General features: G+C 37.9%; 1 protein-coding gene across 2 annotated transcripts in view; it reads left to right on the top strand.

The window, feature by feature from the left end:
- Not10 (CCR4-NOT transcription complex subunit 10) overlaps window positions 1-24,478 on the top strand; it is a 146,766-nt gene that overhangs the window by 38,387 nt on the left and 83,901 nt on the right. For both annotated transcript variants that reach the window (XM_081756986.1, XM_081756980.1), the window contains exons 8-10: window positions 2,967-3,169; window positions 11,294-11,415; window positions 15,806-16,138. In XM_081756986.1, coding sequence (XP_081613112.1) covers window positions 2,967-3,169; window positions 11,294-11,415; window positions 15,806-16,138 — 658 coding nt within the window. The remainder of the gene's footprint in view (window positions 1-2,966; window positions 3,170-11,293; window positions 11,416-15,805; window positions 16,139-24,478) is intronic.

Here is a 24,478-nt window from a genome sequence, read left to right as displayed (position 1 = left end):
ACGGATTAATATTAAAAATGAAACGTCAGTAAAGAGTTTCGATTAAAATTAAGATTAGTTTCAAAATTAATCGATTACAGCTAAAATTAAAAATGACAGTTTTCATTACTATGCAATGTAAATTCTCGTGATTTGTGGAAGTTAATATAGTATATAAAATTAAAGCTATTGGGAAAATTAATCGATTATTATGAAAAGTTACTCGTTTTACGCACAATTAATAAAAACAAACCTATGCATTTTTATTTTAATGATGTAACGTCATACCCAAAGGACGTCATGCCCGAACATGTAATCATCGTCAATAGTGCTGGTTTCAAAGTTACAAATTCCAAAGAAGGATTCTCGTGGCTACTATTGTACATAAAGTATTGATAAACATTGAGGAGGTTCTTACACCTCCCACGCAAAACTAATCGTGGACATGCTATTGATGACAGTAAAACATGAAAATAAAAATGTAAACACTTTTAAGAGTAACAATATATATATATATATATATATATATATATATATATATATATATATATATATATATATATATATATATATATATATATATATATATATATATATATATATAATACAGTATATCATTTAGAGGGAATTGACGGGCCTACTTAGACTCTAAGTACCTCCGTTTCGCTTCTTTTTCACCTGCCTTGGCGCCATACCGTTCATTCATTTCTATTTCTGAATCATTCTAGATGTCTTAGATGAGGTAACGCAAATCCTAATTCCACGCAAGGAAGGGTAGGACTGGTAGGGTGTAAGACAAGGTCAACAATCTTTGGGGATGCTAGTTTATTATACGTACACTCATGTCCAAAATTATTGTCGCATGTCTACAAGTATGTTGTAGGAATGTAATTTGATAACGAATTCGCCCGGTATTTCTTATAATGTTAGTATGTGTATAATCGGCAAAGACATGTATGTGGCAAATTTCATGTCAAAAGAGCAGTAAATAACAACAATAAAACGAAAATAAAACTTTCTTGTCCATTTAGCAACATTTTGTTTTACTCATTCTAATTTTCGTATTTATAATTTTTTTCCTATGAAATTTACCACAAATATACATTTTTCGATTATACACATAGTATCAGTATTAAAAGTACCCTGCAAAATCATTATCAAATTATATTCTTGCAAGACAGTTGTGGTAGATTTGGGTTCGATTCCCAGCGGGAGCTCATGTGGTTTGGATTCCACGTTAATCAGTACGTCCACGTCTCATATTGCTTCGCTGCTGAAAGGCACGTTAAACTCAAAATCAACTCAACAAGAAGACAGTTATGCAACAAAATTTTGGACATGAGTGTACCTCACAAACGCCATCACAATAAAACCAGTGAAAACTGATCTCTCTCGGAGACCGAAAGCCAAAATAAAAGAATTTTCAATATTCATAAACTTGGAGCAACACTATCAAGTTGATGGACCTAGATTCGACATTCAAACTTTCATCCGGGTCTTTCTTTCTTTCTTTTTTTAAGTAAGGCAAGCATTTGATCTTTAGAGTATTTAGAGTAGAATGAAGGAGACAAATAGACTTGTCAAAACTCGTCTTAATTTTTTGTTTTCTTCTTCACTGTCAGGACTTCGTGAAATTACTTTCGGCGAATTTTGGATATTCAAGTTTATCACAATGTGGATGGAATGTGGGTTTAGACAAGAATCAAGATCTAAGATTTCGGATCCAGATCCGAATTTCGGACCCAGATTCGAGATTCGAAATCCGGACTCAGATCCGAGATCCGGATCCAAAGGATTCGGACCCAATCAGATCCGGATCTGGCCATCCCTACTATCGACACGTGTCTTCTTTCTCATCGTTCTTGACCACCGCGCACTGGACTCCCTTCCTCTTGTTTTTTCCATCCTTTTTAGGAGATAGCAATGATACTCGAACTTTTCATTATCACCCGCTAGTCTAATGAGAGGTAGCCGACTGAGATTGTCAACAATGTTTTAAAAAATTATACATGACCGCTGTATTGCAAAGAGAAACAAAAATGGGAGAAAACAAATCTCAAACAACCTCAAATACCGGTCCAACCACATTTTGTGTATACGAGAGGAAATGAGTAATGACCATCTCTCATTGTTATTCTCAAAAGTTTAAGCTGCGTCAGATGGAAGCCATTACAGCTACTGCTTTAACCATCTGTAAAGGGAGGCGATGTTGACCAAGATTTCAAAACAAATTAAGGTCACAATGTTCACACCTTGGGGAAAAGGCCTGCACCATAAGGTCAATTAATGTTGTAAAATCAACATGAAGTTTTTGAAATCAATTGCAAAATAACCTTGAAAAATATCCATTTCTCATGGTTTCCGAGAGAAAAAATTTCTATTAATTTTTTAATCCTTACAACTTTATTTTAACGATTATCAATTAAAAATTAATTCCTGGAAAATTTAATTGATTAAATTTAAAAATTGACAGCTTTTAATTGATTTATTTAATCGTTAATTTTTAACGGATTAATTTTAAGTCTGTCCATTAGTAAATTAATTGAATCTATAGTCAAATTATGCGGTTGATTACAGGAAAATCAATAAATGAACATAAGAAATGAAATGAAATCTTTAAGCTTTACGTCCCACGGTTATGCCGGTTAAGCTAAAGGAGACAATGATGATGAGAGATGAGTGAAATGGTGGAATGAAGAAAGTGGGAGGAAACGGGAGAACCCCGAGAAAACCCACGAGCACGATGTTTGTCCACCACAAAGTCCACGCGGCGCGAGCTAGGATCGAACCAGAGACCCCAAGCACCGGAGATGAACGCTCTACCACTGAGCCACCGCGTCCCCCAAAATGAACATAAGAGATACCATAACGTGACTAAGTGGCCTAACTTAATATTGGTAAACAAATAACGCTAAATAAGTTGATTTTTTTCCATACAGTTAAATATTAAAAGTTTTGGTAATAAAAATTGTGTGCTTGTATTTCAGCTGAACCGTTGTCTGGGAGGCCACTGTATACATTAGGCTCCAATAAACGATATGAAATCCTCTATAATCTGGGTATAGCGCTTCTGCATGCTGGAAAACCAAATCAAGCGTTTGATTGCCTCACAGAAGCTATGCAGGTTTATCACATGAATCCCAGACTATGGCTTCGACTTGCAGAATGTTGTATTGCAGCTCATAAATCGGTAAGTTGCTTCAGTTATTTAAGTAGGCTTTATTATTATTATTATTATTATTATTATTATTATTATTATTATTATTATTATTATTATTATTATTATTATTATTATTATTATTTTATTATTATTATTATTATTATTATTATTATTATTATTATTATTATTATTATTATTATTATTATTATTATTATTATTATTATTATTATTTTAACTCTGGAAATAAAACGTGTGCTTTTGAGGCTCATTGTTACTGCACAATAGTTTACGTGTAGCTACCTTCAATGAAATTAAACCTAACGTCAATTACACGTATAGTATAGTAAGCAGGATTACTTTCCCAATTAAAACTGTAATTAGTATTCTATTAAACATGACAAAATATGCCAGCAGAAAAGTTGAAAAAAAAATTAGGATTAACAGGGTTACGACCGGCTTGGAAAAATCGGGAAACTCAGCTTACTTTTAAAAAGTCCTGACAGAATCAGGATATTTCATGAAAAACTGAGGAAACCTGGGAAAATCAGGGATTTTAAGTGCGGATTTTTACTTGTCAGAATGTTTAGTAGGGAATATTTTATAAAATAAATTAGTTTGTTTTGCAAAACTTCTGTTCCTACACATACACTATACAGATGTACATGCATAGTAGATGGTGAACCCTTTAGTCGGGAAATATATAATTATATTTTTACATTGCATATTCTGAAATTTATAAACCGTGACCTGGAAAAACCTTAAAAAGTCAAGGAATTCGTGCCCGCCAAGTAAGTGGGAACCCTGATTAAAAGAAACTTCTTTTTTTGTCTGTTTCGAAATTTAAATCACTTGAAAAATGATTTTTATAAAAATAACTCTTTGAATATATTTCGTTTATTCATGGGTGAATCTCGGAGATATCTCGCATCTTCTATTACATTTTCGTGGTGCAGTTAAATAAATGAGAGCAGTGTATGCTGGTTACGGGTGTCAGTCAAAGACCAATCCTGCGAGTATTGTGTACTAGCAATGGTAGAGGCAGCTCACACATGATTCAGTTACAATAACACCACGTGGAGAATGACCCTGATAGATAAGTACAGTTCACCGACTAAGCTCTGCAGGTGTGCGACAGGGATCCACTGTTTTCTCAACAAGTTGTGTTTAGTGATTTAGCCAATATTTGTGTACAGTCAGAGGTAAATAAGCAAAACCATCGCTATTGAACTCGAACGGAACCGAGTAAAAGTGTAGCCATGATAAAATTGTTGGAGTTCAGGGTTTGTCCAAAAGGTATCGGGACAGATTGTTTCTTGCCACGCAAAAACAGTGGGGGGTATTCTTCGTCACTAGAGATGTTGGCGGGGGATGTAGTTGTTTCTGAGCCTTTGCAGAGTGTCGATCGCAGCCAAAGTGAACAGTTGTTTTGGAATGTCGTCAGGAACAGCGCACGATTGAATAGTGGTATGCGATCAAGTTTGTGTGAAACTGAAGGGTTAAGGGTCCGTTGAGTCCCAAGGAACATCGCTGATACCGGTATATTATCCACCACGACAATGCATTAAGTCACAATTCGCTACATGTAGGATTGTTTCTGGCGAAGCGTAATGTGGCAACCGCTATCCCACCCTCCTTGCAATCTAGATGTGGCCCTCCTATTTTGTTTTTCTTCACTTTATGAAATAAAGGCTGAAAGGATACCATTATTGCACGGTGGAAAGAATAAGCATCTTTAACACAATGACTGAGGGAGATTCCAGGTGTTGATCCCCATGGACGTACCAACCGCTGCAGAAACAACGACTACGGTGTATTGGCGCAAAAAAAAAAAAAAAAAAAATCGTATTTTGAATAATTTTAAACCATTGTACATATATCTGCGATAAATTTATTTTCGTGAATATAGTCCCGATACTTTTTGGACACCCTATATGTTAAATCCCAAGACTGGATTTCTTTCTCTCTTCATCGTGATGGCGCATATCCGCACTTTGCTGTGGGGGTTCCGACAAAATATAGATAAACAGTTTCTGGTCTTGGGTAGGTAGGAGGGGACCTATAGAGTGGTTACCAAACTCTTCTAAAATTTACACGCCTTGATTTTCTTATTTTGCATCCCTTTGTGAATCAGGTAAAATTGACAAGTTGCTCCATTTCAAATGATGTATTGTTGACATCTGTGTCTTTGCGGACCCGAAGGTGTTAAGACGGGTTCAAGTGGACTGAAAGGAGATTGTCATTTGGTACTTAACAACAGGCGGTTATATTAAGCGCGTCCTGTAAGATATCATTTACAGAAGGCTGTTCCAGCCTTATGGTAGTGAAGTACAGACCCGTGCCTCAGGTCGTAAAACCCCGTTTCCACCAGCGATCATGTTCGATGTGAGAGCCCCGTTGGTAAACGATTGCACGACATCGTAGTTTTCACTGAGACCTCTATTGAGCACTGCCTGATCCAATTTCGCCCACTCCTCCTTGCACACTTTCCAAAGGCCACCAAGTGTTGTCGGACGACGCTTATTGATGTTCCGTTTGAGGAGGCCGAAAGCACGATTTCCATAGGGGATGCATCTGGTGACTTGACGGGGATTTCTCGAAATGGGATAGCCCTTACATCTCTCTCCTGTTCCATACGTGTCATGTAGGGCACCGTTCGTTTGGCAGTATGGCTGCTGGCCTTGTCCTGGTAGATGAACACACTGTTAGTGTCATTGCCATACAAAGCCGGGGCATGTTGGCGATAGATGGGTTCCAGTACATGCTCGATATAATACGCTGCATTCACCTTGACATTTGATGACACCCGGTGTATCGGAAGCTTTCCTTTTGCACAGAAACCCGTCACTACCATAAACCCCTTTGGAAAACTCTTCTTGCAGGAGCAAACCCACTTTGCATGATCGGTTCCATCACTGCGGCGGTAGAAATTGTACGCATCTGCTGGGATCCTGTCAAATAGACCCATGCTTCATCTAAGGTGATCACATAACGCCATTTGTCACCTGCCAGGTAACCTTCATACAGCTTTTTGCATGCTACTTGCCGTTCTGCGAAGTGCATTAGCTTCAGAACACTGACCCGCCGCTTGTGTGCACTTCTGAGTCCCAAATTGTCGCGTATGATTCGGTGTACAGTTGCAGTTGACCGTCCAACACGCCTCGATTTGTCACGTTGGGTGGGTGGATTCTCCTGGGTCAGAAACCGGCGGACCTTGGCAATGACGTCTTGACTGCATTGTGGAGCCGGTTGCTTCTTTTGCCCCTTTTGACGACGCATTGCAATGGTTTGCTCTGGGTTTGCATTGCGATGGAAGGCTGCATTAATTCCCTTATCAGACACTGTGAAACCTTTCTTCTTGCACTGTGTTCTTATTGGGCTATAGCTGTAGCCTATATCAGAAAGAGTTACGATGTAGTCCTCCCAAAAAGGGTCGATTTTCAGCGGCATTCTGCTCACACACGTCTCTTCCTCTGCACGGCTTGTACACAAGTTGCTGGCTACTCCGTACTGCGTGCGTCACGTTGCTGACGCGAAACTAGCGCCTCTGGTGGCAACTGCAAATTGCTACCATAAGTATGAAACAGCCTTCTGTACTCACTACCACATATAACAGCTTTACATTGATAAAGTTAGCTCGGAAGTAATTTAAATTTGTGTTTGTGATGAAAATCTATTCCAAAAAATATTTGGTTCATTTGAAAGATAAGGTAATTACTGTTCATACGGAAACAAAATACAAGGTTTTTCGTGGCGGATGTTATGTTCGTTAATGATCCAGATAATCACCTCGACGGTCAAGGCAAGTGTTCCATCGCTCTGGTAACACAAGGATTCCATCGTGGAAAAACTGGGGGACACAATAATTAAGTAATGTTATCAACACCACGCACTGTCTGTTTTGTTTGCAAGTATGTTCGTCCAAAGTGTGCTTCATGACGCCAAATGGAGGTCGATGGAGGCTAGATCGGGACTGTATGGTGGGGGGTGCAGTATCTCCCTACCGTGACGCCACAGCCAATCCTTGGAAACGTTTGCCACGTGTGGACAAACATTGCCGTGCAAAAGAATGACACCGTCTTGCAGTAGTCCGTGTCACTTCCTTCGAATGGCATTGCGTAATGTAGGCAATGACAGGGTATGTCAATACTTCTTAGCATTCAGTTTTGTCACGTTCCAAAAAGTCGATGTGCAGCACACCTCTATAGTCTCATAAGACTGTGACCATGATTTTGAGCTGGGATACTGTGCTCTTCAACTTCTTGGAACGAGGTTACAATGATAGTGTCTATTTTTGTATGTACTTACTAAGTATTGTTTATATTTGCGGGCAAAAGTGCTATTTTAAAGGCACAAGCACTTAAGAAGAAGAAGAAGAAGAAAAATATAAAAAAATAATTTAAATATTTGTATCATATCGAATTATTTTCTTAATTTCGTTGCTATGACGATTTGTTTATCTGTTTGATGTCGTTGTTATGGTAACTATAAAAGATAAAAAAGAAACGAAGAGCCATCTTGTATAGACTGAATGTATAATACTGTAATGTGAAAAATACCATATATGTTGAAAGTGAATATATGTTCAAAAGTACATAATTGTGTTGTGTTATTCATGATAATCTCGTGAACTGTATAAATATACATTTCGAATCAGGGAAAGTAACGTAACGAAAATAAATAACGTTACAAGGTGACAATGTTTCCATGTGGGTGAAGAGTGGCGACTCCTTGGGGTCATGAAGTGAACCATTGTCTCATCATCCGTAATGATGCGTTTCAAGAACTTGTTCTCTTTTACATCATAACGTTAGAGATGGGTCAGAGGCATGCCTTCTCGCATGGCTCTTTGGTTCTCGGATAGCAATTTCCGAATCCATGTTAGACACATTTTCCTGTCGCCCAGTATATCATGGATTATGTAATGAGCACGTTCTACAGAAATATTTACGTCCTTGGCTACCTTCTGCACTGTGATTGTTCGACATTCCTTGATCAGTCCCTCAGTCAGCACAGAAAAATATCGTCGGCCGTCCTGGACGAGATTTATCACACATATCAGTCCGGCCTTCTTCAAATGATTTGTACCTCATTAAGAAATAATTGTATTTTCTTACACATACTGCAATTGACGACGAATTTCAACGGACCTGGTGCCATGGCAGTAAAAAAACATCGGATCATACTATGGACATCCGTCTTTGTCCATGCTCCCAAGTGTGTGGCCTTTTGAAGCTGCTTCCCAGACATACAGAGAACAGATAGTGCCACGATACGGTGTGGTTGCAATGTCTTGCACTTCCGCAACATGTACACCACAAACGGAACGGATATGCATTTTTAAATGTCAGAGACAGTCCAGCGTACGTTAACGACTCTCTTCCCATTTAAAATTTTGGACTTCAGTCAAAAGATGGAGGATTTCAAAATAGGTTCGTCCCCATCCCCATTACCCGTAGTCTTTCTAGACTTTTGTGTCATTTTGTATCTCAAAATGTTTCCTCCTCTAGTGCAGGAGACCTGGCTTTGATTCACGGTGAAAGCTTACGTAGGTTGAATCCGACGTTAAAAATTGTAACTTGGTCTCATACAATTTCGATTCTTTAAAAAAATAATCAAACACCGTACAAACTAAAACATATACAATTTCTGAAACAGCAGAAAGAAATTTAAAAGATCAGGATAGGAAAAGAATTGTAACTACAGATAATATGTGAAGCAAACCTAGGTATGTTATGATTTCACTGTTCAACAAATTTTGATCGAAAGTATGTAAATTCTTTGAAATTGCGATTTTTACATTCATTTAAGCATAATATGAAAGGAAATGATAATAGAAGAATTTTCATAGCTCAGGTTGTGAAAAAAACGCCCTTGTACAACAGTAGCTGTATATATACAAATGTATTAATATTTATAGAACATTTAAGCAAAATCCTTGTAAAAACCTACATTTCACTTTTTTTTTTTATCTATTTCACTGTGATGTGATAAGCTGGGGAGTTAAGAAGTACCCTAACCTATAGCTTTCTATACCCTTGTACTTCCTTTTTCAAAATTGCGCAAATACCAGTTTCACAGCGATACAGAAAATAAAGTAACCGTGGTCAAGTTAAACATTAACAATTCCGTAATAAAAATCAGTATTAACATCAAAACATGAAAAATATGTACAAATACCTTTTTGTGCAAGAACTACACTGCAATGTAGACAAAAGTTTCAAGTGATCCCTTGTACAGGATTATGTTTATTTTATTTTGAGCGTCTTCGTTTGGCTTGCCTTTTGTAGGTTACATCTGGAGCATCCCTTGCAATAGTCCAACAGTAGTCGGCCAATATGTTAGAACTCCACTTTCCCTCATATCTCTTCTCCGTGGCTGCAATATCTTGATGGAAACGCTCACCATGTTCGTCACTTACTGCTCCACAATCTTCGGGAAAGAAGTCTAGATGTGAATGAAGAAAGTGGAGTTTCAGAGACATATTGCAACCAAGATTTTCGTAGCACAATAACAACTTTGCTACCAGTTGTTTGTAATTTGTTGCTCGTGTCTTCCCAAGAACTGTGAACAAACCACTCTTCAAGCTTTCCCACGCAGCTTTCTCCTCACCTTGGAGAATTTCGTCGAACTTGTGATCTTTGAATAGTTGCCTAATCTGTGGCCCTATGAAAACACCCTCTTTAACTTTGGCATCACTTAATCGAGAGAATTGTCCTCTTAGGTACTTATAGGCCTCATCCTCTTGGTTCATGCTCTTAACAAAACTTTTCATAAGACCTAATTTAGTATGTAGAGGGGGAAGCAAAATTTGGTTACGATCTACCAGTGGTTCATGCTGCACATTTTTCACTCCCGGCTGAAGAGTTTCTCTGGTACTCCAATCACTTTGGTACTCCAATGAGATCCACGATCTCTGCTGTCCCATTCACATATAAAGCAACAATACTTTGTATACCCTAACTGCATACCTAACAACAGTGCTATTACTTTAAGGTCACCACAAATGAGCCACTGAAAATCGTAATATTTAATGGCTTGAAGTAGACGTTTCAAGTTTTCATAAGATTCCTTCATATGAACTGCGTAACCTACAGGAATTGAAGGAAGTTCATTTCCAATATGTAAAAGCACTGCCTTTAAACTCACCTTGGACGAATCTATAAAGAGCCTCCACTCCGTAGGTTCGTAATTAATTTTAAGTGCCCTCATGAGACCATTTACATCTGTACATGCCACAAGTGTCTCTTCCATAGTAAAAAATGAAGTGAACATCTTCTCCCTATTCCGATACACTGGAATATTTACTTTTTCCTGCAATAAATTCCATTGCTTTAAGCGTGACACTAAAATTTCGGCTTTGCTTTTCGAGAGGTCCAAGTCTCTGATTAGATCACTTAGTTCCTCTTGAGTAAGTCTATGTGGTTCACATGGAGGTTCTTCTACAACAAACGTAGGGTCCTTCGAAATACTTGATTCAGGAGCTTCAACTTCCCTTCCCATTAATCCAATTTCTTAGATTGCTGGCACAAGTGTTACACACAATGTGGGGTGCCCAAGATTTATCTTGGTCTCCAATTTTACAACCAAAGTAATATTGATAGGCTTTTCTTATTAGTGGTGTTATAGTCTGCTTTTGTGAGGAAAATGTCACTTCCCCACACACGTAGCAGAAGCTATCCGCATTGTTTACACAATTTCGCGGCATTTTTGTTTATTGAAATCCTCACAATGTAACTTGAAATAGTTCCGACAACTATTTAAAAATATACATTCGAAATACCAGTATTTTTGCATACTTGTAGTTGTATTTTTATGTCCTGCACTACACAAACGTCACACCCAAAACGCTGATAACTGCACTAAACCTGTCTTTTCTAACAATAGCAGAACACTACTGAGATAAGGAACACAATGAAACCAAGCGTTCATATAGTTTCTCCAGTGTTGCCGGATCAGTGTAACATTTTACCCCAAACGAAGCGAATATATTTATTTTTAAAGCGTTATTATTAGACATGCCTGTAAAACGAAAAGTAGAGCTAATATTCGAAAATAACTTTCAAATTCGTGATCAGCACCACAAAATCAATAAGAATTAGCTGATTTTGTTCAATTTACATTTTCGTTGTTGAACAGTGTTTTCTGTTTTTGCAGGATAATGAAACTGACTTTAATATCCAAGCGAAACGGAAGGACATCGTACAAGGCGTTGTTGGAGCTGGTACTCACAGGAAAATAATTTTTACACCGCACATATCCACTGATACGAAATACAGGTAATAATCAAACATTATTGGTATACTAATAGAAAACATTTATTATCGGAACAGTCACAGTTAACAGCAAGTTCAGTGCATTATGCAAATTTCGTATTTTATTAAATCAATACTTACATATGTCTAGCAATATAACGTTCAAGTATAATACAAAGTATCTCTGATTCAGCTCGAGGCTGTATGAGTTAGTGATGGGAAACATTGTGTCTGTAGTCCTTTTTCTTTCTTCTGGTTCTCTTACTTCAGTATTCCGCATAATATTTCGTCTGTATTCACTTGTAGTGATCATACATCTTCTTGAGCTACTGATTTAACTGTTCAAGGTTGAATAAAATTTTAATTTCGTTTTCACTGAAAAACTTTCTAAAATTTAATCACATTGAAGTATATAATAATTAGTACAACCTACCTTATGCTTAATTTTTATATATATCTTTATCTTTTTGCATATTATGATTTATTTTAAACTTATTTCTAACTTAACACGTTCGCTGCTGAGAACGCCTATCGGCGTCCAGTACTGAATTTGGCATATGCGCCGGACGCCTCTCGGCGCTTGTCCCTGCAGCTGATTCACTTTCCCGCAAATACCTGCACTAGCGCTGGCAATTGACTTCAGTTTATTGGACGAAAAAACTATTACATATAAAATATGTACAAATAGACAAGAAAAGAAAGTATTTCGAATAATATTTGCGTTCCATTATTTAACACGTTCGCTGCTGAGGACGCCCATCGGCGTCCAGTACTGAATAACAGCAATTGACTTCAGTTTATTGGACGAAAAAACTATTACATATAAAATATGTACAAATAGACAAGAAAAGAAAGTATTTCGAATAATATTTGCGTTCCATTATTTAACACGTTCGCTGCTGAGGACGCCCATCGGCGTCCAGTACTGAATTTGGCATATGCGCCGGACGCCTCTCGGCGCTTGTCCCTGCAGCTGATTCACTTTCCCGCAAATACCTGCACTAGCGCTGGCGGGAAAGTGAATCAGCTGCAGGGACAAGCGCCGAGAGGCGTCCGGCGCATATGCCAAATTCAGTACTGGACGCCGATGGGCGTCCTCAGCAGCGAACGTGTTAAATAATGGAACGCAAATATTATTCGAAATACTTTCTTTTCTTGTCTATTTGTACATATTTTATATGTAATAGTTTTTTCGTCCAATAAACTGAAGTCAATTGCTGTTAACTAATAGCATAAGTTGAATATGTTTGTGACAATTAAGTAAGTTTGTAAGAGAGTATAAAGTTGTACAAGAACACACCGCAACAATAACAAAGGTGGCCCCATGTAGCGTAGTCGCTAACGTTCTCGATTTTGGTGCAAGCAGTCCCGGGTTCGATTCCTGTTAAGAGCACTCGGTCGAAAAGGTATAACAGCTTTTTCAGGCCAATCATTCTGAATGAGGTTTTTCCTGGAGTTTTCTCACTCACATCAGACAAATGCCGGAATATTGCCTTGCACGCAAGTCCCAGGTCGATTCTTTCCTTTTCTCTTCTCCGTGTGCTCGCCGAGGGACGTCTTCCCTCATACGTGACGGGTTTAAGGTCATAAATGTTGATAATGCCCAGAAATACGAGGCCTGTCTAAAAAGTATTCGACCTTAATTTTTTCCACGCAAAGTAGTGATGCTCAGGCGGCGCCACCGTGCACGGTGGAAGGAGGAACCTTAATGTGCATGCTTGAATTTTTTCACCGCGTTCACGTGTGCCAGTCGTGAGCTGGTCGCGAAGTGAGGTGCTGTTGGTAGTGTTCGTCGGATTTAGTGTTTCTCGCAAGATGACTGAACGAATTGAGCAAAGATACTGCATCAAATTCTGTCAAAGGCTGGGTGATTCTCAAAGCCAAACAATTCGTAAGATTCAGCAGGTGTTTGGAGAAGATGCGATGGGTGTAACACAAATTAAACAATGGTTCAACCGATTCAAAAATGGCCGCACATCAGTCGAGAGTGAGCAGCGTAGCGGCAGGCCCCAAACTGCTCGGAATGCAGCTGTTGTTGAGCGGGTGCGAAATTTGGTGATGGCAGATCGCCGTTTGACAGTGCGGGAGATTGCAGAAGATGTTGGAGTGAGTAAAGATTCTGCACATGCAATTTTGTGTGACGATTTGAACATGAAACGAGTGGCTGCTAAATTTGTACCCAAGTTGTTGTCTCAGGAACAAAAAGACACCCGTTTTGACGTTGCACAGGACCTTCTGGACACCACCAACACTGATCCTGGGTATCTGAATTCCGTGATAACTGGAGATGAGTCATGGGTGTACGGGTACGACCCAGAAACAAAATAACAATCGTCTCAATGGAAGCATCCCGATTCTCCAAGGCCGAAGAAAGCGCGGCAGGTGCGAAGCAAAATCAAGGTGTTGCTGACTGTTTTCTTCGATGCCCGTGGAATTGTGCATCACGAGTACGCACCGGAAGGACAAACAGTGACAAAGGAGTACTATCAAGATGTTCTCAGGCGACTCCGTGACGCAGTCCGGCGCAAAAGACCAGACATGTGGACAGCGAAGAACTGGCACGTCCATCATGACAACGCCCCAGCACATTCATCCCAATTGATCCCCACGTTCTTAGCCAAACATGGAATTACAACCGTTCGCCAACCTCCCTACTCTCCAGACCTGGCTCCTTGTGACTTCTGGTTGTTTCCAAAATTGAAGACGCCTCTGAAGGGATCCCGTTTTGAGAGTAGAGAAGACATAATGCGGAACACGACGACGGAGCTGAACAACATTCCAAAAGAAGACTTCCAGCGGTGTTTCCAGCAGTGGAAGGATCGGTGGGCTAAGTGTGTGGAAGCACAAGGGGCCTACTTTGAAGGGGATTAGGGTCCCAAATCTGTCAGGTATTCGCAACTATTTTTCTGGCCAAAGTTCGGATACTTTTTAGACAGCCCTCGTATGTATAAATAAATAATCACAAAGTAGTGTATATAAGTTATAATTTAGTCATCTATATTACTCTGCCTCTTCATCCGCACCAGCCTGAAGACATTGGTTAATTGCAAGTTTTAGGTGAGCTTCAAGATTTTCGTGTGTCTGACGTGCTTTAGAATTCAAAATACAACAGAGTGTAGAAAATAATATATTAAGGTTCTCATTTTGTATTATACGCACTTAGGTATAAGTTAAATAAAATAATTAACGTAGCTTGCGTACATTTGTCTTGTTTATTTTTGTCCTTGGAAACAAGAGAAATATACCCATGGTACGTTAATTATTGTATTTTATTTATATGAATATAAAAAAGCTTCTCTCAACTGAGACAGATGATGAATTTCTCTGATTCAAATTGTTCTTTGACCATGAAACCATTAAACTTCACATGCTGTAATGTTTTGTTAAGAGTAAAAACTATGCAAGGAGATAACAAAGTGTCTTTAGTTTATAAATTTGTTTGGTGCATTTTTATAATGGGTATGTGGTTGGGCTGTTGTGTGTCCACAATTACTGTAATTTAAAGGTGTTAGATATCCAATTGTTGAGTTGAGTTGATTTTAGTTTTAGCGTCCCTTTCAGCAGTGAGGCTATATGAGACGTGGACCTACTGACTAACGTGGAATCCGAACCACATGACCTCCCGCCGGGAATCGAACCCGGGTCTCCCTCGCCAAAGGCGCGTACGCTAACCGCTTAGCCACGGAGAAGCTCAGATATCCAATTGTGTATGAAGGATTTATAATATGATGTTTGAGAGGTTTATATATTGTATGAGATAGTAAATGAATGAATATCGGATTTGAGATGGATTACTTCATGTCGATCACCATTAAGCTTAATGATTATTTATAATATTTATCTTCTGTTGCTACGCCTGGGAAGCTGCTAGAATAATAATTAATGCATGTTTGTTTACTTGAGATTACTTCTGAACCTTATTAGTGTATACAGGGTTAGCCTAAATGATTCAAAGCACTGATATTTATTTACAAGTATACGACGTACAAAGACGGCTTATACGCTCTCCATGTTTCTAGGACATTCTACAAATGTCCCGGTACACATCCAAACAGAACCAAGTTTTGTCCATGCGTTCATAACATGTTTCCGTCAATGTCCGTCACAGCAGCAGTGCTGCAGTTCTTGTAGCATTGTTGGCATTAGGGGTACAAAGACTATGTCCTTAACATAGCCCCCATAGGAAGAAATCACACGACGTGAGATCTGGCGACCTGGGGAGGGAGAAGGCCTTGATTGAAATCCGATGAAGTATTTAGGCTAACTCTGCATTTACAAGAGAACTTCATTTGGTAGTATAAATAATAATAATTTTTATTGTTACCATTAAGACAAGCCAACCATTTTTAATAATCAACAGATGCTAAGCTACATTGTGATGCAAATAACATATTTCTTTTCGTATTTGTTGTAGTTGTGGGGGACAGTCATTTGCAATTCCAGTGGCTACAATAGAGTTTGCCAGTCTCTGTTTACGTAATGCTCTAATGCTTCTACCTGATGACACAGCTACTCCTCCTGCGCCAGCCAACAATAGTGGTACAACAGAAGATCAAGCAAATCCAACACCGTCTTCAGGATTAAATGCAGCGCCATCAAATCCTTTGAAAAGTTACGAAGTTGCGAGTCTAAAATGTTCTGTCCTTGCTGCAAGTGCCTATGTGGCACTTTGTCTGGGAGATTATGTTTTAGCATTGAAACATGCTGAAGCGCTGCTGACTCAGCCAAAACTATCTGGAGCACACAGGTAAAAATTTTAAGAATTCTTTTATACATTGACTTTATTTCTATAAACCAGGATCAACTGAGTATATGTTTTCTGATAACTAAGTTATATGTGTAAAGTTATGATTTAAAAAAAAAAATCTTATATTTACAAGTAACAGAATATAAATAATAATTTACAAACGTTTTAATAGCAAGGGTAATGGCTTGTAAACTAATAAACTAAGATTTATTGATTTTCAATTTTCGCTATAATATACGAATTTATTATGTATTACATAATATTAGATCGTTGAGAATGTATTGAGCTTTTTGGACACGAGACGGCGTTAGGAGTTCTAAATTTCAGTGTATATAAATCGCAGCAGGTCGGGACTAACATCATTTGACAGCTGATAGTTGAAAAATATACAAAAAGGGTTGGAATTATTATAATCAGAAGCAAGTAACCCGGCATAGCGTAGTCGCTAACGTTCTCGCCTTTGGTGCGAGCGATCCCGAGTTCGATTCCGGGTGGGGGCACTCGGTCGAAAATGTGTAACACGCTTTTTCAGGCCAGCCATCCTGAATGAGGTTTTCCTGGGTTTTCCTCATTCACACCAGGCAAATGCCGAGGTAGTACCTAACATAAATCTCAGTCACCTTCCTTCTTTCCCTTTTCCCGAATAGTGTGCTCGCCGAGGGACATCATCCCTCAAATCGTGACGAGTTAACATGGTCTTAGATGCTGAGGGCCCAGAAATCTAAATCCTAAATCAGACGCAAGGTATTTCGCCGTGAGAAATAAGTGATCGTTCCTCGAAACTGCGCTACGTTTTCAATTTTATCTGGATGAAGGCGCAAATGGTGCGCAGACCCGTGAAGAAACGTATGCTGTTTATGAGCAAGATAAGTTGTCAAAAGCAATAGCCAAAAGATGACTCAGTCGCATTTGTTCTGGAAATTTTGATGTCGAAAATGCTCCTCGCGGTGGGCGACCAATCACAGCAAAAGTGGATGATATTCTAACAAAACGTGAGCAATACCGGCATGTAATTAGTCATGATACTGCCAAAGACCTTAACATCCGTCACCAAACAGTGTCAAACCATTTAAAGAAAGCTAGTTAACATGAAGTAACTCAACGTTTGGATGCCACATAATCTGACTCATAAACATTCACTCGATTGAATTTCTATCTGCAGATATCTACTGAAACATAACGAACTCGAGCTATTTCTGAAGGAATTAATCACGAGTGATGGATAGTGAATAACTTAAAACAACAATATACGAGAAAGCTCAAGGTCCAAGTGAGGAGCTCCACAGTCTTTGCCAAAGCTCACACTAACGCCCATGAAGGTCGTGTTATGCATTTTGTGGAATTGGAAGGGCATTGAACATCACGAAGTGCTGTCACCGGGCAGAACTATCAACTCGGACCTGTACTATCGACAGTTAGCGCGTGTGCTCCTAGTAAGTCAAAAGAAACGGCCGGAACTGGTCAACAGAAAGGTTGTCGTATACTATGATGGAAACGCCAGTCTGCATACATTTTTATCGAGCCGTCAAAAATTAGCGAGTACTTGGGTGAGAGGTTTTAATGCATCCACCATATAGCCTGCATCTGGCACCGTCAGATTATCATTTGTTTCGATCTCTGCAGAATTCCCTAAATGGTGTTAAATTAGTTTCAAGAGAGGCCTGTGAAAACCACGTGTCACTTATATATAAAAATGAAAGTGACAATATAACTTAATAACTCCTGAAACACCGGACCGATCTCAATCAAATTCTCAATGTAGATGAGGTTCGGGCCTGCGATGTTTTTTTATCATTTCAGTTTGATGGTGTAACTTAGGGGATGGGAGGCGGAGATACATAAAAATGATCCAAAATACCGATATTAGTGTCGAATTCATGGTTTTCGGGATCACTGAGACAAGCAGTGACACTTCCGATGCCGTTTAAATCCACATTCAGCCCCGCATCTTGGGGGAGGGGGATTAGGGAATTTTATAAAAATGATCGAAAATGACCGATATTAGTATCGAATCCTTGATTTTCGGGGTCACTGAGATGAACAGTGACACTTCTGATACCGTGTAAATTCAAACCCGATTAGTACTCATAATGGGGGATAGTGACATGTAAAAATAATTGAAATGACCGATATTAGTGTCGAATTCATAGTTTTTGGTGTACCTAAATTGATTGGTGACAATTTTGGTGTTCTTTATGACCAAAATGAAACTATTCTTTCCATGCAAAGAACGGCCATTTTGCTAGTACATATATATAGGGTGTTTCAAAACAACACCGACAACGTTTGGAGGTGATTCCTGGCACCAAGATAAGACAAAAAGTAGAGACCACTTGGGTGCACAAATGCTTCCTTTCGGAGTTATAAGCTGCCGAAAACGTGACAAAATGAACTTTAAGGGTCCATAGCTTCAAAATTATCCAAATATTTATGTTTCAGAATCCTGCAGGACTTCTGCAACAGTTTTTCTAGACGTAGTTGGTGACTACTTCAAATTAGTGTTGTAAAAAAACGGTTTTTTTTCTGTGAAGTTTTTTTTCAATAAAAAACATCGTTCTTTTTCATGTTTTTTTTCAAAAATCTGTTTTTTTTCTGGCAACTATTATTTATTGATTTATGTTGCAGATTATTGAAATAATCAACAGAACTTGAGTCGAAGCCCTCGTAACTTACAAATCGTTTGTTTCTTTGAACCTATACGAGCAAAATTGTGTGATTATTCCTTTCGGTCCCAGGTCATTTTTGGCGTTTCCCTACATTTCCAGTTACTGACTTATTGCTCAAAAACTATTCATTCGATTGATATGGTTAAGACCTTGTTTTTAAGAAAATGGATGTGGCTAGCTTTTGGTGTAAGTTGCATTGCAGTGTTACCACCCGGTGGGAAATTATTGAGGGAAATGTAGGGGTGAAAATTTACAAAAAAATCCCTAACCGAATTTCAAAAATTTTTTGTATCTAGCACCACTGCTGCTATATGGGTTCAAGTCACCTAAACAAATCTTTGGTGTGTTGACAAGGTACAGTGAAATCCTGAAGTCGCTGGCTTCAATTCAAAGAGGGAAAAAAAAATTCTGTCATACACATGAAATTTTGACACTTTTTACGCGTCAGAGGCAAAAATCAAATATGCCGGGGTACAGCTTCTCTAATTATCGTATTGAAACTTTTTATGGTGTGTTCTGTAGAGCAAAGAGGAAGCTTTCAGGTAGTGGTACGTTTGTTTCAATGTAGCCAGTAAGAGGGTAATAATAGAGGGGAAAAGGGAAATTTTCCGAATTTTTCACCTAATAGCGAGAATTAATTGTTTTGGCTAGAAACGCTGCCACCAGACAGACGAAAGCTATCTGAAAATAAAGCGTAGTACTCGAAGAATATATTCTACAAGTATCATGGCGATATATAACAAAGTAATCATGAAATTAAAAAAACAACTCTCATTCTACCTCAGAAATTCACCATTTTCTTACAATTTCCAGAACATGGTTTATTATAAACCTCAACTGTACTTCCCCTAATTATTCTAGTGAAACTTTTTATGGTGCGCTGTGTAGGCTAAGGATGAGGCTGTTAGACACTGGTACATTTGTTTGAATGTAGCCAACAAAAAGGAAATAATAGAAATAAAAAAGGGAATTTTTCCCAAAATTTGCCCCTAAAATCTGGAATTTTTTTTGTAGCTAGCAACACTACTATCAGACACACACAAACTATCTTAAAATAAGGTTTGGTATTCCTCTAATATATCCTACAAGTTTTGTGTCATATCTAATAAAGTAAGCATGTCAATAAAATATATCTCATTCTACCTTAAAAAAAAATCACAGTTATCTTTTCAATTAGAGAACAAGGTCCACTGTAAACCTCAACTGTACTTCCCCTAATTATCCTATTGAAACTTTCTATAGTGCGTTGTGTAGAGCAAACACGAGACCTCCAGATACTGGTACGTTTGTTCCGATATAGCCAACAAGAGGGAAATAATAGAGACAAAACATATAATTTTTCCAAAATTTCCCCCTAAAATATGGAATTAAAATATTCTGTAGCTGGCAACACTGCAACCAGACAGACGCAAACTATCTTAAATTAAACATTGGTACACCACTAATATATCCTACAAGTATTATGGCGATATTTAAGGAACAAAGCTTCTAATTATCAAAAATATATTGCGGTAAAGAGAAAGGCAAGGAAAAACTAGAAAAATCAAGGGCTAGAACCTAAATACGAATTTTACGTGCGTTCCCTAATTACCCCATGTAACGATCTGTACTTTCGTTTGTTAAGTAAGGACAAATGTTCGATTGGCGTAAGTTGACTTGCACTCGGACGTATAGCTACGGATTTATAAACAAAAATTTCTAATTTTTTGCCCAAATATAGGAGAATTTTAATTTCCCTAATTGGCAACACTACGCGCAGGCCCGTCCAATTGATGTCAACAGTTAGGTATCCATCAGAGGTATCTACCTGACAAGTCTTAAGGATGTCTTTCTACAACGAAGGAAGCTACAGGGGAAAAAAGTAAAGGAAATTCGAAATTAGAAAATTCTCGAATTTTTTACTGGGGTGAAATTCGACACCAGAAGAAAAAGAAATTAATATGATAAACCAGTGACGTGGCGTGACAATTTGACGATTGTTACCGGTTGCTGATACTACAAGTAACTCTTGTTTCTCAATATCAGAAAATCTAGTACTCACTTTTTCTTTCAGCGTATCAACCATTTCAAACTATAGGCATTGGCAAAGTGGTCAAATTCCACTTCATTTACTCTTGACCTTTTAGAACAATGTGGCTCTTCATGTTCTTTCATTTTTTACTAAATATAATTGAAACTATCTCTCAATGATCTTACATATTCTTCAAAGTCATCTATTTTCTTTCTGCAGTAACCTACATCATGAACTTTCTTTTGTAAGATATTGAACAAGATTTCTTATCTTGATGCTATAACAGCAAACAGTTCAAGTAAAAAAAATTGAAGTCAAAACTTTGAAAGGTTTGATAAAATTTTGCTACACAAACTCTGGTTTGAGAATCCTATTCGTCGGTTTTATCCATTATGGATTTAAAGACTCCTAACAGTTCATCTTTAAAGCTATACAGCACATCATTAACCCTACTTCTATAGTTCCATACCTTGTGTTTGAGACTATTGGGATACTTTTGTTGACTACATAATCCAGAGTATTTGTTCTTTTTGAAGACTTCGAGGAAGAAGAAGCAAGTCCCAACACAATTTAAAAAAAAAAAAAAAAAACATACCCTTTTCCAGTAGCGTAACTTGAAGCTTCAGTGCCCTCGCAACCTTTAGGTATGCGCAGTAGTTTCTATATATTTTGCGCCCCTGGAGCTCGTGCGCCTTCCCCCTGCCGCGAGGATTGCGGGGGTGCTATTTACGCCTATGCCCTTTTGTATAATCAACGGACTTTTCTAAAACTAAATTAAGTCTATGGGCTTAAGAATGAAAATATAATTAACAAGAGGCTGCAGTTCCCTACCTCACCAACCATAACTGGAGTTTCATCGTATGTTTGAGCAACAAGTTTTCCGTATTGAAAATTAGTTAGACAGTCAAACTGCGGCACGATGAAGACTATTGCACATACACAGTTCTTTTTCAACACATCAAACTGCATCAAAATCCAAATTCATCTAGTAGGCTAGCGGCTAGAGTTGGAAATTTGTTGCATCGAAAGTTTTCTATACTAAATTAAAAACAAAATATTTTCAACTTAATGAGCATAAATCCTAAATAATAATAATTACTCGAATTGGAAGGAACGCGGGCAACATCTCTACTTCTCTCTAATTATCATTACTACTCCCCTTGCTCTTGAAACAGTTCCCATATAGCACAATGTGCTTCATCAATAGGCATTTCTGTATATTTAATGACACTTCAGGGACTGACAATATCTTTGCTCCTTCAGGCATGAGACAACCATTTAAATTTATATACTGTTTAAACAGAAATAAAATCTCAATTTAAAAAAAAAATAATGCCCATAAGCTCAAATTAACATTCAATGAGAAACTTTATTTTGAATCAAACCTATATTAAATTTTTGTTAGAATATCCTATGGAATATATTCTTCTTGATCTTTGTATTATTAAAATATAAAGATAACGTATTAACATACAAAAGTCGTGTAAAAATGATACATTGACATATAAATAATGCATTGGAACATCAGTTTCACAGTAGCACGTGTTAAATGCTATTAGTATGAAAAACCTGCTACTTATATCTGTACGAAATTGTATGCTGTTAAGACTATGAAATAATCTTATGAATACTGAAATTAAAGCCAAATTTCTACAGTATCCTTAGAATGGGGAAGCAAACAAAACAGTATCGTAGAATTACCGCCCGCTCGATCCTTTACAGCGAGAGGAGAGCGCATAGAGACTAAGCGGGCAGTGAGTAGAATATACATGTTGATGATATTCTAGATTCTCCTTGTTTTCACAAGGAACGTTCCAATTTTTTCCTGTTCCACTCAGCCGAACGGTAACATAAGGGCTATTCCGAAAGTCCAAATACGAGCGCGCAGGATGCTTCTGGCTGGTACGCTAAAAGGTGCTTCTGGAGTGAACGAACGCTATCGGAGTTCGCGTTACCTCTGAAATCTGCGGTATCAACAACAGTATCCTTCTATTTGGTGCTGGCATGTTGCATTCGTTCACAGTGTAAATTAAGCATATGCCATCCAAACTTTTTTTTTTTTTTAAAAAAAAAAGGAAGAAAGAAAGAAAAGAAAAAGAAAAATGTAAACATCTTCCCATATCGATAATGAAATTTGAAGATATATGAAAACAACGAAAAACTGTAATATTTTTACCGTTACCGCCGGTAACAGCGGTAATACGCACTACACGTCCCTGTGATAAACTATAGTTCAACCACATTTTGCAAGAATAATATCCCGATATCTTAATTAGTGTCCACACTGGAGCGGATTAAACAAGTGACACACCTGTGTGTGCTACTTTGGCCACCTTGACCCCCGAGTATACACTTGATTACATTTTTTTTTTTTTTTTACTACTAACTCGTGTTGTTGTTGTAGTTATAGTCTCGACTAATAATAATATCGTTGTAAACAATAACTTTATAAGGAAATTTTTTTCTCCTTTTTGCATCTTAGTTCCAACACTGTTGGTGAGAAATGTAGGGTGTTTCAAAATAAATTTTGGGGTTTTAAGTCTTCGTAGTACTTATTACATTTTACGAACAATTATAAGCAATGCATGAAGTAAAAGAGCACCTCAAACAGTCTTTACTACAAGTGTTCAATGTGAGATTCATTCATCACACGGCACACATCTAGTCGATAGGCGAGAAATGCCCATAAACTTTCCGCCATATGGCACAAAACCAGTGATGTGCCGTAAACTATAATTTTACGTCTACGCGATTGTCTACTGTAATCTATACGTAATCTACATTACACCTTTTCCCGTGTAGACTATGTAGACAACCACTATCAAATGTAAGGAAGAATTTCGTTGCTCGTTTGTTCATATTTCCTCATTCAGTTGTTTTGCTTCGGTGCAGCGAAAGATTAGGGAAACGACTAACATATAAAAAGTAGAGGGAATTATCTAATCTGTATGTTTACTCTGCTCTGCACATACCACTTCCTTAGATTTTCCACTTCGAGCACTGCTTTTATAATGAAACTTACAAAACTAATTCTCACCTGTGGGCTTTCAGTCTTGAAGCTGCTGTATTTGCCAATTTTTTCTTGCATATTTTACAAAATGCATAATATTTTTCATTTTCCTTCATCAACACGAAATTAAGTATTCGAATAAAGTTACTATTCGCTGGTCTAAGCATTTTATTTTGTACGCAATTTCGCAAGGTAACGACAAAAAAAGCTCCTTTATTGTCCACACGCCATATTAAATTACGTGTTGTTGACATATTCTACATAGTCTACGTTGTTTACATTGTCTACGCATAGTTGACACGTAAACGTAAACTATCGTTTTTTACGCGTAGACGCACATCTCTGCACAAAACACATTCAATTTAGGGGAGTTTCGTTTCAATTGCACCATCTCCTGAGGATTTGCTGACGGCCAGATGCAAACATTATGAGTGTTCACATTAGCTCTTAGGTGAAAAGTCGATTTATCACTGTAGACGACACGATCCAGAAAATCTTCATTGTTATGCAGCAATATTTCACTTGCGAAATTGGTACGTAAACCGTAGTTTAGGTTTTAGACCTGTAGCAACTGTAAACAATAAAGACGTAGTTGCAAGCGTCTCCTTAATATTCTTCACACAGACGGTTGCACTGTACAGGTTCAGTCTTTA

Source organism: Thermobia domestica, chromosome 1 (assembly GCF_964235325.1).
Source record: "Thermobia domestica chromosome 1, izTheDome1.hap1.1, whole genome shotgun sequence".
NCBI lineage: Eukaryota > Metazoa > Arthropoda > Insecta > Zygentoma > Lepismatidae > Thermobia > Thermobia domestica.
This window is presented reverse-complemented; position numbering and strand designations above follow the sequence as displayed.